Source organism: Chrysochloris asiatica, unplaced genomic scaffold, assembly GCF_000296735.1.
Source record: "Chrysochloris asiatica unplaced genomic scaffold, ChrAsi1.0 scaffold00020, whole genome shotgun sequence".
In the NCBI taxonomy this organism is placed as follows: domain Eukaryota; kingdom Metazoa; phylum Chordata; class Mammalia; order Afrosoricida; family Chrysochloridae; genus Chrysochloris; species Chrysochloris asiatica.
In genome coordinates, this window is record NW_006408538.1 from 739908 (window position 1) to 754171 (window position 14264).

Below are 14264 nucleotides of genomic sequence, written 5' to 3' on the forward strand. Positions count from 1 at the left end.
CTTAGATGTCATAACTTCAGGGACAGTCTCCATCACTCAAACCTAAATAAATTCCCAGATTAAGTTCTCAGAGAACTGGAGCTTTGTATTAAACAATATTTGTCCCATCTCTTTCTCCCTTCCAGAGACCATAGGGATTGTGTTTACCGCTGTATATCTAGGCAGACACCAGCTATTTTCTTTGAAGGGATGACTGAAATTAATCAACCTTTTCATCTCAAATATATTGTCATCTTTGTCAAGCGTGGGCACTATTGTCATTTGTGTCCTTCTGGCGAAGGACATATCATGTTAGATAAAATGAAGAGTCAGCAAAAAGGAGACCCCTCAGCAAGATGGACTGAAGAGTCAGCAAAAAGGAGACCCCTCAGCAAGATGGACTGACAGAGCATAGCAACAGCAGCGGGACAAACGTATCAGTTGTGAACATGACACAGGACCAGACAGTACAGGATTCTCTTGTGAACAGAGTCATCATGAGTCAGAACTGATTTGACGGCACCTATCAACAACAACCTGCTGTGGCACTGTGGGTTAATGCGCCAGACTACAAAGTTGTTTGAAATGCAAGGTTGGCAGTTCAAGCTCACCAGCTGCTCCACAGAAACCCTATACAGGGTTGCTATGGGTTGGAATCGACTCGAGGGCACTTAACAACAACAACAGATAAATAGGTGTCCTGGTGGTGTAGCACTGCAGGTTAATGGCACTGGACTGCAATGCTAGTTTGAACTGTAAGGTCAGCCATTCAAGCAATTCAGTGAATTAATTACCCAGAGTTGTTCAAACTCCAACCAAACAGCATTTTTTGCCCTGATGATCTGATTGTTGTAAATGGTTGTTCACAGGTTAATTATGATTGTACAAACTTAGAATTCTAATGTGTATAAAAGGAGCCATCTTAGAAGCAGGAAACAGGGGTCTTAATACCATCAGGGAGGAAGAACCAGGGCTGGAGCATGTCCTTTGGACCCTGAGATTCCTGTGCATTGAACCTCTTCCCATTCAAGCAGCAGAGTCAAGAGCCAGAGCACAAGTCAGAGTGGTGGACTTCCTGGTATATGAAGCAAGTAAAACTGAGTGCCTTTGGGCAGGAGGCTCGCTTATGGCGTGGGGTGCCTCCAGGCATCTAGGCTTGCTGACTCTTGGAGCTAGAGCTGAGTCCCTTTGAGTGGAGGCTTACAGTAGAGTGGCGTATCCTTTGGTCATTTATCAGCTGCCTTAAAAGTGTTCTATCACATCACTGAAAGCCAGAGAGAGGTCTGTCTGTGGGTTTGGCTAAAGAAAGGCTGTCCTGACCGAAGAATGATAAGCCCTGAGCATTTCTTGATCCTGCACTGTAACCTGTTAACTTCCTTAACCCTGTAACTGTGATCACGGTATCTTAGTTCTGTGTGGCCATTGTAATGAATCATTGAACCCAGCTAAGTTAAAACAACACAAAACACCCAAAAAGGGTGGTGGTGATTGTGCCATGGAGTCGGTTCTGACTCATAGCGACTGTACAGGGAATCCAAAGCTGTAAATCTGTACGGGAGCAGAAAGCCTTATCTTTCTCCCACGGAACAGCTAGTAGTTACTAACCGCTGACCTGGTGGTTAGTATGCAAATTAACTTTTCTAGAGAACACAGTCAGTGTCCTGGAATCCCAGGTTTTATGCGTGGTTTCATTTTCTAAGTTCCGTTATGGAAGGTAAACAGCATCCTGTATGGTAAAATGAGGCTTGTAGTCAAATAACTGGTCCAGCTTTCTGATTAATTATTAGTTTTGCATTATGCTGAAGTTGTGTACACATTCAGAAGAATTATTCTATCATCCAAGTTTCTCCATCTAACAGTATATCCTGTGAGCCAACACCCTCACACCATTTTTACAGTGCATCTTAAAGTCTCATGTACATTTAGAAATGAGGTAAATTTTATATTCATAGTCTCTCATCCATGGCCTCACCACTGGACCAATAAAAAACATTCTTATCAATGGAGAAAAGATTGAAGTTGTCAAGGACTTCATTCTTCTTGGATCCACCATCAATGCTTATGGAAGCAGCAGTCAAGATATCAAATGACATATTGCATTAGGCAAATCAGCTTCAAAAGGTCTTTTTAAAGTGTTGAACAAAGATGTCAGCTTGAGGACTAAGGTGCGCCTGAACCAAGCCATGGTATTTTCAATAACCTCATATGCATGCGAAAGCTGGATAGTGAATGAGGAAGACCGTAGAAGAATTGATGCATTTGAGTTACAGGGTTGGAGGAGAATATTGAAAGTGCCATGGGCTGCCAAAAGAACCAATAGCTCTGTGTTGGAAGAAGTGCAACCAGAGTGCTCCTTGGAGGCCAGGACGGCCAAACTTCATCTCTCATACTTCACATATATTGTCAGGAGGGACTAGTTGCTGGAGAAGGATATACTATTTGGTAAGGTGGAGGGTCAGAGAAAAAGAGGAAGACCCCCAGTGAGATAGATTGGCCAAGTGGCAGCATCAATGGGCTCAAGCGTGGCAACAATAAATAGTGAGGGTGGCCCAGGACCAAGCCATGTTTCGTTCTGTTGTGTACAGGGTTGCTATGTTGTCTCTCATACTTCGGACATATTGTCAGGAGGGACCAATCACTGGAGAAGGTAAGGTGGAGGGTCAGAAAAAAAGAGGAAGACCCTCAGTGAGACAGATTGGCAAAGTGGCAGCACCAATGGGCTCAAGCGTGACAACAACTGTAAGGTTGGCCGAGGACCGGACAGTGTTTTGTTCTGTTGTACATAGGGTCACTATGAGTCAGTACCGACTCAATGGCACCTAACAACATCCATGGCCTCAAGTAAATTGCACGCATAGAGACCATATAGGACACAGTAGCATTATTCCATTAGATTTGGGGACTGTTAATCTTTAGGGGAGCAGACAGCCTCATCGAGTTGTATCATAACAACTCTTGCCTTAAAAGTTTCAATGGTTTACCACTGCTTTTAGGGTAAAGATGAGAATGCATACAGAGAGGATCATGAGGTCTGGATGTTATGATCCTGGCTACTTCTCCAGTCATACTGACCTGTTCTCATAGTTTCTTGTGTCCTGTTGCTTTCTACTTTCTGGCTTATTAGGCCTTAGAAGATTACTACGTCAAACAGCACCAAACTCCTGAGCCCTAACCTAGTGGATTTCTAGTTCTCCTTTAAAGCTGACCTCAAACATCTCTTCTACAAAGACAGCTTCCTTTTCATCTTTGACCCATGATTGGAGGATGTGGGTTTTGGAGGTAGCCTGATAGTTTGTATCTGACTTCTGACCGTTGGTAAATCTATGTGACCTTGAGTAGCGTGCTTAAATGGTTGGAGCCTGTCTTCTTTATCATCTCTTAAATGGAGACAATAAAAGATAATCCAAGGTGCTCTGGTGAAGGACTGTAGAATAAGCACTTGACTGCTAACCATGAGGTTGGGAGTTTGAAATCAGAAGCTGCTCCTTGGAAACCCTATATAGGGTTGCTGACAAAGATCACTTCCACGGTGCTTACCACCAACAACAACATCCAAGAGGGTGATTGTGAAAATTAAATGAAGAAATCTCTAAAACATAAACTTCGTAAGGGCAAATACCATGCTAGTATTAGTTACTAATGAATTTGCAGTGCTCAAGCAGAGAGCTTCCTAGAGATGGGATGAATGATAATGTTTTATAAAGGGATTAGGAATTTATCTGGGCTCTAATTAATTCAAATATAAAATTATGGGCAATGAGACTAATTTGCCAATGCCTTAGTTCAGTTTTCAAAATCCAGGATTTTGGTAACTGGCTAAAAGTAGGTATTTCAAAGTGAAAACTGAAATCTGTTTCTTTGTTACTTTAACTAATGGGCTAAGAAGATTAATGGTAAGCAACATTAAAGAAATGATCCAGTTTTTCTCACAGGCTAGGTAGAACTTTTCAAACTTTGTTATCTCATTTGAAAAGGGCTTCCTAGTTTTAACTAGGTAAGAAGAAACAGGACAAAGTGACATCTAGAAACAAATCAGACAAATTTAAACAATGTTCATTAACAGTTAACAACAACAAACCAATACTATTCATCTCCAATGTAAGTAATATATTTGAATTTCAATGATTTACTTTAGTTCAATTGAAATCGTATTCTCAGATGCTTTTCTGTTAAAATGTGAAAGGTTGGATCAATAATTCAGAGTACATATGTAGAATAAGCTGTGCTTCTACAAACACGATTTACATTTAAATTTCGGACTAATTTGTGAGGAAAAAGTTTATGGCCTGCTAACTAGAAGCTAGTTTTAGTGTCTTTATGTAGGCATCCATAGACATGAAAAGACTCTCTAATAAGTTCATGGGGAATTTTCAAAGCTGGAATTCAGTGAAGAGTTGAATCATGTATTTAGTGGTAACTTAAGTCCTACTGTTTTGATAGGAGCACGTCTATCACCTTAGCTGACCTTTCTTTGTTATGAGTGGTTCTTCTTTTCCACATGCCGGATTTCTTTCTTCATCTTCACCTTATAAGCTTCTCCCTGCTTTAAAAGAAATAGATGCATTAAGATTTCATGGAGACAGAGTTTTAGTTGCAAAGCAGTTCCCATTCTGGTCTCTTGAGGCTGCACTGGGATAAGTGAAAAGCAGTTTAAAGCATATTGTCATTCACATTCAAAAATATACACAATCTATTTGGCTTAGCCACACAGCGTAGCATCAAGGCAAGCTAGAGAGAGCATAGTCAGAATGAACGCAATGTAACTGCACGTCCAAGAAATCTAGCAAGTTAGTTATAATTCTCAAGGCACCCAAACTCAAAATTTAAAAATACCAGTAAATTATAAAGTACACCTTTTGAAGACTGTAGAATTTTAAGTGATCTGTGTTTGCGAGACTTTCAAGCACTAATCAAGACCTAAATACCTTGGACCTGAATGCAGTTGATGTGAAAGGCTGTAAAGTGTGTGGAATTCTCAACTCCCTTCTCTCCCTCCGGATATAACAGGTCTCCATTTCCAATAGCACAAGACCTCTGTTCACTGAGTGTCAGGGACACATTTCACTAAGAGCAAAGCTGTTGTGCAAATACTGTTTTACCCAATGACAATGGAAAAACAGGGTAACCTTCTCAATATTCTGATTTCGTCTTTGTGAGAAATATTCACTTCCCTGTTTCCCTTATGTATAAATAAGATGTTGACATTTCTACTTTTCAAATAGCAAAAAGTAGAGATACTGAGAAAAGGATAGGAAAGAGAAAACAATAGATATCAATTACGTTAAAGCGGGGGAAATCAGGTGTAGAAGGGAAAATTTATAAATGTGATATAAGGATGTTGTTGGACTGAAGTTTTTACCAACCTAATACCTAATATCTAAGTCCGTGTTTCTGCTCTAAAAGGAATGCTTCATCTTAGTGTTGGGCAGAGACGTTCTGCTGAACACAAAGCACTGGGTGGGGACGGGAACTCCCACTGGATTGGGTAATGAAAGACGGTTTTGTTTTTTCCTCTAGAACTAACATGCTTTATACTCTATAAATGACTTTATGTTGGTAAAAACTCTGAAGACATATTTTAGAAATCCCATGAAAATGTCAAGAGGAGTCGTTTTTGACTCTCATCAAACACACAACACATCAAAGCAGCAAACACTTGGGGCCGCTACACGGCAGAGGGCAGAGGCCAGCCTGCTAGCAGCATTTTCTAGGGAGTTCACAAAAAGCCTTTTATCTACTTTCTCCTGGGCAGCCCCTCTCCATTACCACGTCATCAGGTTTTCCCTCAGGTGGGGCACCAATTCGTCTTATTACTTTCCGAGTGATCTGCAGGAAGCAACAGTGAAAAGTACAGATTGGTCTTTTTTTTTTTTTTTTTTCTGTTTCAAAAGGTGATGCTATAGTCAACAATCAGCAGCTTTTTAAAATGCAGAAAATCTGTATTCCAAGTGAAGCATAAAATTTCAATGACTATTACTTTTCTGGTGATGAGAGTGCCTTCTTCATCAGTAAACTGTTCTTCTGTGACAGTTTCACCAGGAATGTTTCTTGCTTCCTCTCCCTAAAGGATGTGGTATACACATTAGCAATATACTAGGTGGGAAGATCTCCACCCCACTCCATACACCACACGCATGCTTTGTGGAATTGTAGGCAAATAACATACAAGATGGTTAGCAACAGGTTCTAAAAAGGAAGACTCTGGAAATGCATAATTCTATAATGCAGTTATACACTGACATGCACACCAACAAGTTTCATTTCTATGAAAAAATTTTTAAACAAAGCTTAGCATTCTAATTAGACAATCTCACCCTGAGCACAAAGTATTTTTAAATTTTTATTAAGTGTGGTCAAGTCAGTTCTGACTCATAGCAACCCTGTGTAGGGTTTCAGAGGAGCAGCTAGTGAGCTTGAACTGCCAACTTTGTGGTTCAAACTGACTTTGCAGTCCAGCATATTAACCCCCAATGCCAGACCAGGGCTTCAATTTTAAATTAGACCTACACAATCTCTAGAGGAAGATTCTAGTGGTTTGAGTTTTGCCTAATTTGAATTATAATAGTACCTAACTAAGATTATTTATCCCCTTTTGTTTATTTGCTGCACTGAAAACTTAATTTGCCAAGTGAAATATATATATAGTTTAAGTAACTTTGCCTGTTCAAATCTACCAACCGTTCCATGGGAGAAAGGTGAGGCTTTCTGTTCCTGCAAAGTGTTATTTTACATGCTTGGAAATGCTTCTACAGCGCAGCTGTGAGTTAGAACCCCACTGCACATAACCACCACCTTGTCTGATGAAATACATAGTTTAAGAATACTACTTTCAAATGAAGGAGTTTATGTGACTACTGAGTTATTTATCTAAGTAATCTTATCTAATCTCCATTGCCAAAGCCAAAAAATTAAGTCAGTAACAAGGAATTCAAGATGATATCTTTTAATTACATTACTGACACCTAACTGTCAAGGATCTCCCTTTAAACTCTCCTTTGAAGCTATGTTTTAAGAAATTGAATAAATTCTTAACTCTCCAGGGGGGGGGGATCTAGATTTTTTTCTGTTATAGCTAATTGGATGGATTTCAGTACCTCTCAACTGGCTCTATGGTATCATGAGAAAAACCATTCAGAGGCCAAAAATAGGGCTGTATCTACAATATACTATGTTCTTAATGTCCAATCAGTTCTGTGCTTCTTAGAAGTTTTTAGGAATAATGGCAAATATCAAATTCAGAATAGTATTCTAGAGACCTTTGAGCTGACTAATGCTACAGTACACCTGTGATTTTTCTAGGAAAAATGGCAGCTCACAAACATAGATTAGTAACTGAGTATTAAATGCAGACAGTGTGTTTGGACCCATAGTAATTCTGTGTAAGGTTTCTGAGGAGCAGCTGGTCAGTTTGAACCACCAGCCTTGTGGTGCAGTGCCAATAGTGCCACACGGGGACTCCAAGTGCTGTTGACATGGCAAAGGTACTACCTCTGATAATTCTATCTGGGCTCCTGGTGTGGCACTGCAGGATAATGCACTGGACTGCAAGGTTGCTTTGAACCGCAAGGTTATTGGTTCAAACTCAAACCAACCACTCCTTCAAAACCTACTATATTGGATAGATTATGAGTCGGAACCTACTCGACGGCACTTAATAACAGCTTAATGGTGAGAAAATCTGTTACTTTGTTTTAACAAAAATCTGTTTTCCTTCTTTTTACAAAGTGACTTTATATTCTTATAGAACATGGGTTCATGACAAGCGTAAGACAATTCACTCGTTTCACATCACCAAGGTATATACTTTGTACCCACATAGTTCAAATCTTGCTTTTGACTTGTTTCAGTTAGTACAAGAGAAAAGGAAATTGGAAAAACATAGGGGTCTGATGTCTAGATGCACTACAATTTACAACACATTTTTAAGGGAGTATTAGTTATATTAAATATATTATGTTGTTAAGTGCCGTTGAGGCGGTTCCGACCCATAGCGACTCTGTATAGGGTTTCTGAGGGTGTAAATCTTTACGGGAGTAGAAAGCTTCATTTTTCTCCTGTGGAGCGGCTGGTAGTTTCGAACCTCTGACCTTTTATATTATATAGCCACAACTAGTCTTGTCTTTTGGAGGAAATGGAACAACTTCAAAACCGTTTTCAGCACTAGAACTAGAGCAAACATTACAAATACCTTAACTCAGTCCAGGTTGGAGAGCCTTCATAAAGTAGGTCAAATTCTCAGCATTCCAGCCCCATTAAACAGTGTTGCCAAGCAAGACAGCCCAATGCTGCCCTCTGCTTGTTATTGGGAAGTACCATCAAGTAGGTTCTGACTCCTATCTACCGTGTATAGGGTATCAAGGAGAGGCTGGTGGGTTTGAACCACCCTTTTGATTAGCAGTCAGTGCTTACTCTACAGTGCCAGTTCTTGTTAAGCACCGTCAAGTCGGTTCTAACCCATAGCAATTCTGTATAGGGTTTCCGAGGAGCGGCCACTAAAATGAACTGCATGATCAAATGTCTGGTGTAGTCTAGACAAAGATTCTTTTTTACTTATTTTGGAAGAGAATGCATGTAGCATTGTGGGAAAAGTAGGGAGATAGCTAAGGATTGGGTTTTAGTTCCAGAGCTGCTGTTCCTCAGCTGTGTGGCTTTGGGTAAATCAATTCATGTACGAACTTCAGTACTTTCATCTAGAGAAAAGAGAGGTTTAATCTTGATGACCTACATTAAGTCATAGCACTCTTACTTAGCTCATTTTTTCACACAAAGTTCCCATATCATATTTACTTTATATCATTTAAATTCTTTGAGCTCTTTCAAATTAGAAAGATACCACCATATAGAATAAAGCAATAAAGAACTGTAGTGTGATTCATGGCAACTGCTTCAATATTCTACCAGAAACGGTGCTGTGTGTCTAACTTACAAAGTTTTTTTCTTATAGGAATAGCTTCTCATTTTAATTTTTTTGCTATTAATTTTCAATTATAAAAAACAACTTCAAAGCTTTTAAATGGCTTTGTTTATACAGTTATAAAATCTATATACATTTATAAAATCTATCCACTGACAGTTTGGTTCAGTCAAACCCTCTAAAATTACACTAACTTAAAAAAAAAAAAAAATGGAATACATACTACTGCATTTTATAAAACTTCCACCGTCATAGGGTCTTAAGCTCTCTATAAGAAGAGAATAGATGTGGTGGTGATAATGCCGTGGAGTCGGTTCCGACTCATAGCGACCCTGTACAGGGTTTCTGAGGCTGTAAATCTTTACGGGAGCAGAAAGCCTCATCTTTATCCCGCGGAACAGTTGGTAGTTTCGAACTGCTGACCTTAAGGTTCGCAGGCTGATTCGTAACCACTGCGCTACCAGAGCTCCTCTTACACACATACCAATACGCAATTAATCAGATAAGAGGGGACTTCAAAAAGTTCTTGGAAAAACTCAATTATCTAATTCCATTTTTCCAAGCAAGTTTTGAAGCTCCCTTGTACAAAGCTCAAATACATCAATAATTCACTCTAATACAATAACTTAAAAAAAATTCTAACTTGCTGACAGATATCTACTTTATTTTTTCTATTCTATATAGAGAAGTTTTGGTGTGGTGCCATAGGATAAACACTGGACTGCTAACCAAAAGGTCAGTGGTTCAAATCTACCACTCCTTGGAAAACCCTATACAGGGTCACTATGAGTCAGAACCAGCTCAACAGCACTTAACAACTAAAGGAGAATCAAATTCAATATTGGGCAGTTATAAAGAAATGAGGTGAATTTAAATTAAACACACATATGCATATGATAAGCATCAAAATCAAGTTATAAAACCATCTATACTTTTTCTAGACATACCAACAAAGCTTGAGCTAAGATTATGACTTAAACAGCTTCAGTTTTCTAAATTTTGTTTTTTTTCTGCTCCTAATTCTAAGCAATATAGATCACAGGTTAAATATTTATCAATATACTTGCTGTTAAGTGCCGTGGAGTAGGTTCTATCTCATAGCGACCTTGAATAGCATTTCCGAGGAGTAGCTGACAGGTTTGACCTGCCGACCTTGTGGTTTCAAGTCTACTGCTGATTCTATAATGGCACACCCAGGAATTCATACACGTTACTGTTGTTGTTAAATGCTGTGGAGATGGTTGCAACTCACAGTCACTCTATATAGGGTTTCCAAGGAGCAGCGAGTGACTTTGCTACACAATAATAAATACTTTGGCTTGTGTGTCATAAATAATTTAGCTGGTTTTTGCCCCAGGTTCCAGAGAGGCAACCTCAACCCTTAGAACGTTCTCACTGATTGGAGTTTGTTATTCATGGTGGGCTCCTAGATCATTGAATCTAATTACAGACTGCAAAGCCATTTGAACTGCAAGGTTGGCACTTCCAGCTCATCAGCTGCTCCTTGGAAACCCTATACAGGGTCGCTATGGGTCGAACCCGACTCAATGTCACTTCAAAACAACAAGACTCAAGTTAGTGTAGTGGTTATGAGTTGGGCTGCTAATCTGAAGGTCAGCAGTTCGAAACTATCGGCACTTCTTCCATGGGAGAAATACGAGGTTTTCTGGTCCCATAAAGATTTATAGCCTCAGAAACCCTATATAGGGTTGCTATGAGTTATACCGATTCCATGACACATACCCACCACCACACAACTCAGGGTGGGACTGGTCACTCTAGAAAAACTAACCGAGTGAAGAGGTTTGGAGATTCCGTTCACTTTTATGGTGAATGATTGAATTAGTCAAGCCTAGATAATGAAGCTTCAATAACTATGGACAATAGACATTTAGATGGGCTTCTAATTGACAATATTCTGAGTATATCCATGTGCTAAGAGGGTGACAGATGACTGGAACCTGGAAAGTTTTTCAATTTTGGACCGTCCTTGACTTTGCCCTCTGTGTCTCTCACTTTGGCAGATTCTGAATTTCATCTTTTTGCTACATTCCATAGTAACTCCTTGGAAACCCTATCTGGGTCACTGTGTGTTGGGACCATCTTGAAGGCACATCTCTTTGAGTTGTTCTAACAAATCATGAAACCTGAAGTAGTAGTGGGAACCCTCAAACGTTTAGTCAGAATGACAGTGTCCTGAGGATCCCTCAGTTTACCACTATTTATGCCCTCAGGAGGAAACAGGAATGATGGCACTTGCAGACAGCTGGTTAGAAGTGAAAGTGACCCTGGGAATCTGGAACTTGCAATATATGTGACCGTTGTCTGAAGTCGTGGCAAGAGGTGATAGTCCTTGTGTGTTGTTGAGTTGGTTCCGACTCATAGAGATTCTGTTTCCTAGGCTATAAATCTTTCTCCTCATGCCTTCAACAGCAGACCTTACAGTTAGCAGCCCAATTCATAACCAACTATATTACAAGGGCTCCTTTAATTTTGGGTAGTCAGTGTCAAGGGCAGTCCTGGTGTGGCACTGTAGTTAGTATAAGCACTGGACCACAAGGTCCATTTGAACTTCAAACCCACCAGGCACTCCCCGAAAACCTTATACGTGATTGTGAATAGTTGCCTATATAGAATTTTCAAAGTATTTCATGCTTTTTTTAGAGCATCTTGTTGAGCTAAATATGGAGTCCTGGTGTGGTGCTGTAGGATAAGCACTAGACTGCTAACGGCAAGGTTGGCAATTCAAATCATCATCACTCCTCAAAAAATCCTATACTGGGTAAAAACTATCTCAAAGTCACTTAACAACAAATATATTGGTGGTAGTGAGCTACAGGTTGATCAGGGGATAACGCAAGACTTCAGCAAGAACTTATTTAATGTTTTTCTCATCAGATTTATAGAATTTTCTTGACTTTTTAAAACCGATCTTCTTGGATACCTAAGTCACCTTCTGCACTCTCTGAGGGATCACTTCACATGTTGATATTGGATGATAAATGTCACATGTTGATATTGGATGATAAATGATTTCTCAGTAGATATTTCTACTAAGTTACCAAACAAGGATCTTCAAGTAATTTGTGCCATATTTAAAGATCTGTACATTGCTCTGGTAACGTAGTGGTTACGAATTGGATTGCTAACCTGAAGGTCAGCAGTTCGAAACTACCAGCTGTTCCATGGGAGAAAGAGGAGGCTTTCTGCTTCCATAAAGATGTACAACCTTGCAAAGCCTATATACACAGGGTCACTATGAGTCAGAACAGACTCCACGACACACCATCACCACCACACTGTAAATAACCTACTTTTTTTGTTTTCTGCACACAATTGGCATTCTCACATGAAGAAAGATCTTTCTAAAGGCAGTAGGGAAGACATGCAGCCAACTGTAAGCAGCAGTGTACAGGACCTTGTTATGCATAAGCTACATTTTTATGCTTCTGTATGTCAAACAGTTAAAAATCTACTCTGGAAGTTTTTGCTTGACCTGCGTTGTCACAGGCATACATCCCAGGCTAGAAGCCCACTTTGCAGCTACTTACTGCTAATGAACAATTGGCTGTCTTTTAAAAACTGTTGAGTAGCTGAGTTTGTAATTTTTGTTAACTAGATCAAGTTTTCAGCATTTGTTGGTGTAAGTGAGCATCACAATTACTGAGCTGAGTTTAAGCCAAATACATAGAAAAGCGTATCCCTATTAATAGTGTATTCCTATTAACAGTGATTTTCAGAATCTGTGTAAACTTGTTTTGTATGTTTAATTTTTTATAGAAGTGCTTTTAAAATCTAAAAAAAATCCTGAAATTTGAAACTGAGGAGGGAGTGAGCCCTTTAACCGTCAAGTCGGTTCCAACTCATAGCGACCCTGAATAGAGTTTCAAGGAACAGAGTTTGAAACATTAATAACATACGTCACTACATTACAGTTGCTGAAAATTTCAAGTGAACATTTCACTTGAGTACAGTCACTCTCTCAATAACGCAGAAATTTTGCTCACACAAGTAACAAGCATGTCAAACAAGGCCTAGCTATAAGACTCACTACCATGCAACATGGCTGTTTTAATAAACTGTCAAATGTGCAAAAAAACCCAAACACAGAGATACTTGGTTACCAAACATGCTAAAATTTTAAAACAAGAAGAAAAGAGTTTCTCTTAATACAGTCCAGGCCCATAATGACCTAACTATAGGATACCTTTATTACCAAACGCCGGCGAATAATTCTAGTAGTGACTCTCCGCTCCTCCTCTGAGCTGGACTCACTTGCACTGTCTTTAAAGTCCTAGTAAATGCATTTTTAGTATGATAATTTCAACATCACATTTAAAATAAAAGCATTCTGAGAAGAGAAATCAGGAAGAAATTAATTTTACTTGCTACATTTCCTTGCTAAAGAAAATTAAGGGTATATTTTTGTGAGAACCCTCAAAACATTAAGTAGCAGAAAAATTTTGAGGATTTTAAATGAAATACAGATCAAAGCAATTAATTTTTAAATTGGTAGTAACATAGATGCTTTTTGGCATCAGAAGCCACATGCTATTTAATTAGTTTAAAGGAACATACTCATTTGAACTTGAATGAGCAGCCTTGGATGGTAGACTACGTCTCTCTTAATGCATAGGGGCATGCTAGTTTTTGGTTAATTTTTGAACTTCAAAGAAAGTAAAGAATTTATAACTGTATAATTTAACATTTATATGTAGCGGGGTTTTTACCAACATAATTGGTACTCAGTAGGATTTATTCAAAGAATGAAGGAATGATATAAAATATGTAAAAGCTTGAAAAAATTTTTAAAGAGCTGATAGGAAACTAGACTTAAGGACAGGAATAAGGAAAGTTGTGGCACTGTGGGTTACTGTGCTAGACTGGAAGGTCGATTTGAACTGCAAGATTGGCAGTTCAAGCTCACCAGTCACTCCTTGAAAACCCAATACAGGATCACTATGGGAACGAACTGACTTGATGGGACTAAACACCACCACCACCAAGTCAGAAATAGTTCCTAATTCAAAGAGAGGGTGGGGGTGGAGGGATTGTTTCCATTAAAATGCCATGAACAGAATTCAACAAATGATCTTATTTCTAATTTTAATACTGGAATTCTGAGAATAATTCTAGTATTTTACTCAAATCTAATGGTTCTGGAGACAGAAGATATAGTTAGCATCCACGAGAGAAATGAATGGTAACATATTTACAAATAGGAAAAAATCAGAAAAATTAATACAGTAAGTATGAATTTAGATAATAAAATACTTCATGAAGTGTGGAATAAATCCCCCCCACCAAAGATAAAAACTTGCCCGTATATAACATCTGATCAAAATACTGCTGAAAAGGAAAGCAAATTTGG

At 39.0% G+C, this 14264-nt stretch overlaps 1 protein-coding gene across 1 annotated transcript in view; it reads right to left on the minus strand.

Moving 5' to 3' along the window:
- Positions 1-4453: 4453 nt before the first annotated feature.
- Positions 4454-14264, minus strand: part of ANK3 (ankyrin 3, node of Ranvier (ankyrin G)) — a 393472-nt gene continuing 383661 nt past the window's right edge. Inside the window, exons 44-47 of the mRNA XM_006837454.1 lie at positions 13101-13187; positions 5957-6040; positions 5746-5805; positions 4454-4519 (exon numbers count right to left, since the gene is read on the minus strand). Coding sequence (XP_006837517.1) covers positions 4454-4519; positions 5746-5805; positions 5957-6040; positions 13101-13187 — 297 coding nt within the window. The remainder of the gene's footprint in view (positions 4520-5745; positions 5806-5956; positions 6041-13100; positions 13188-14264) is intronic.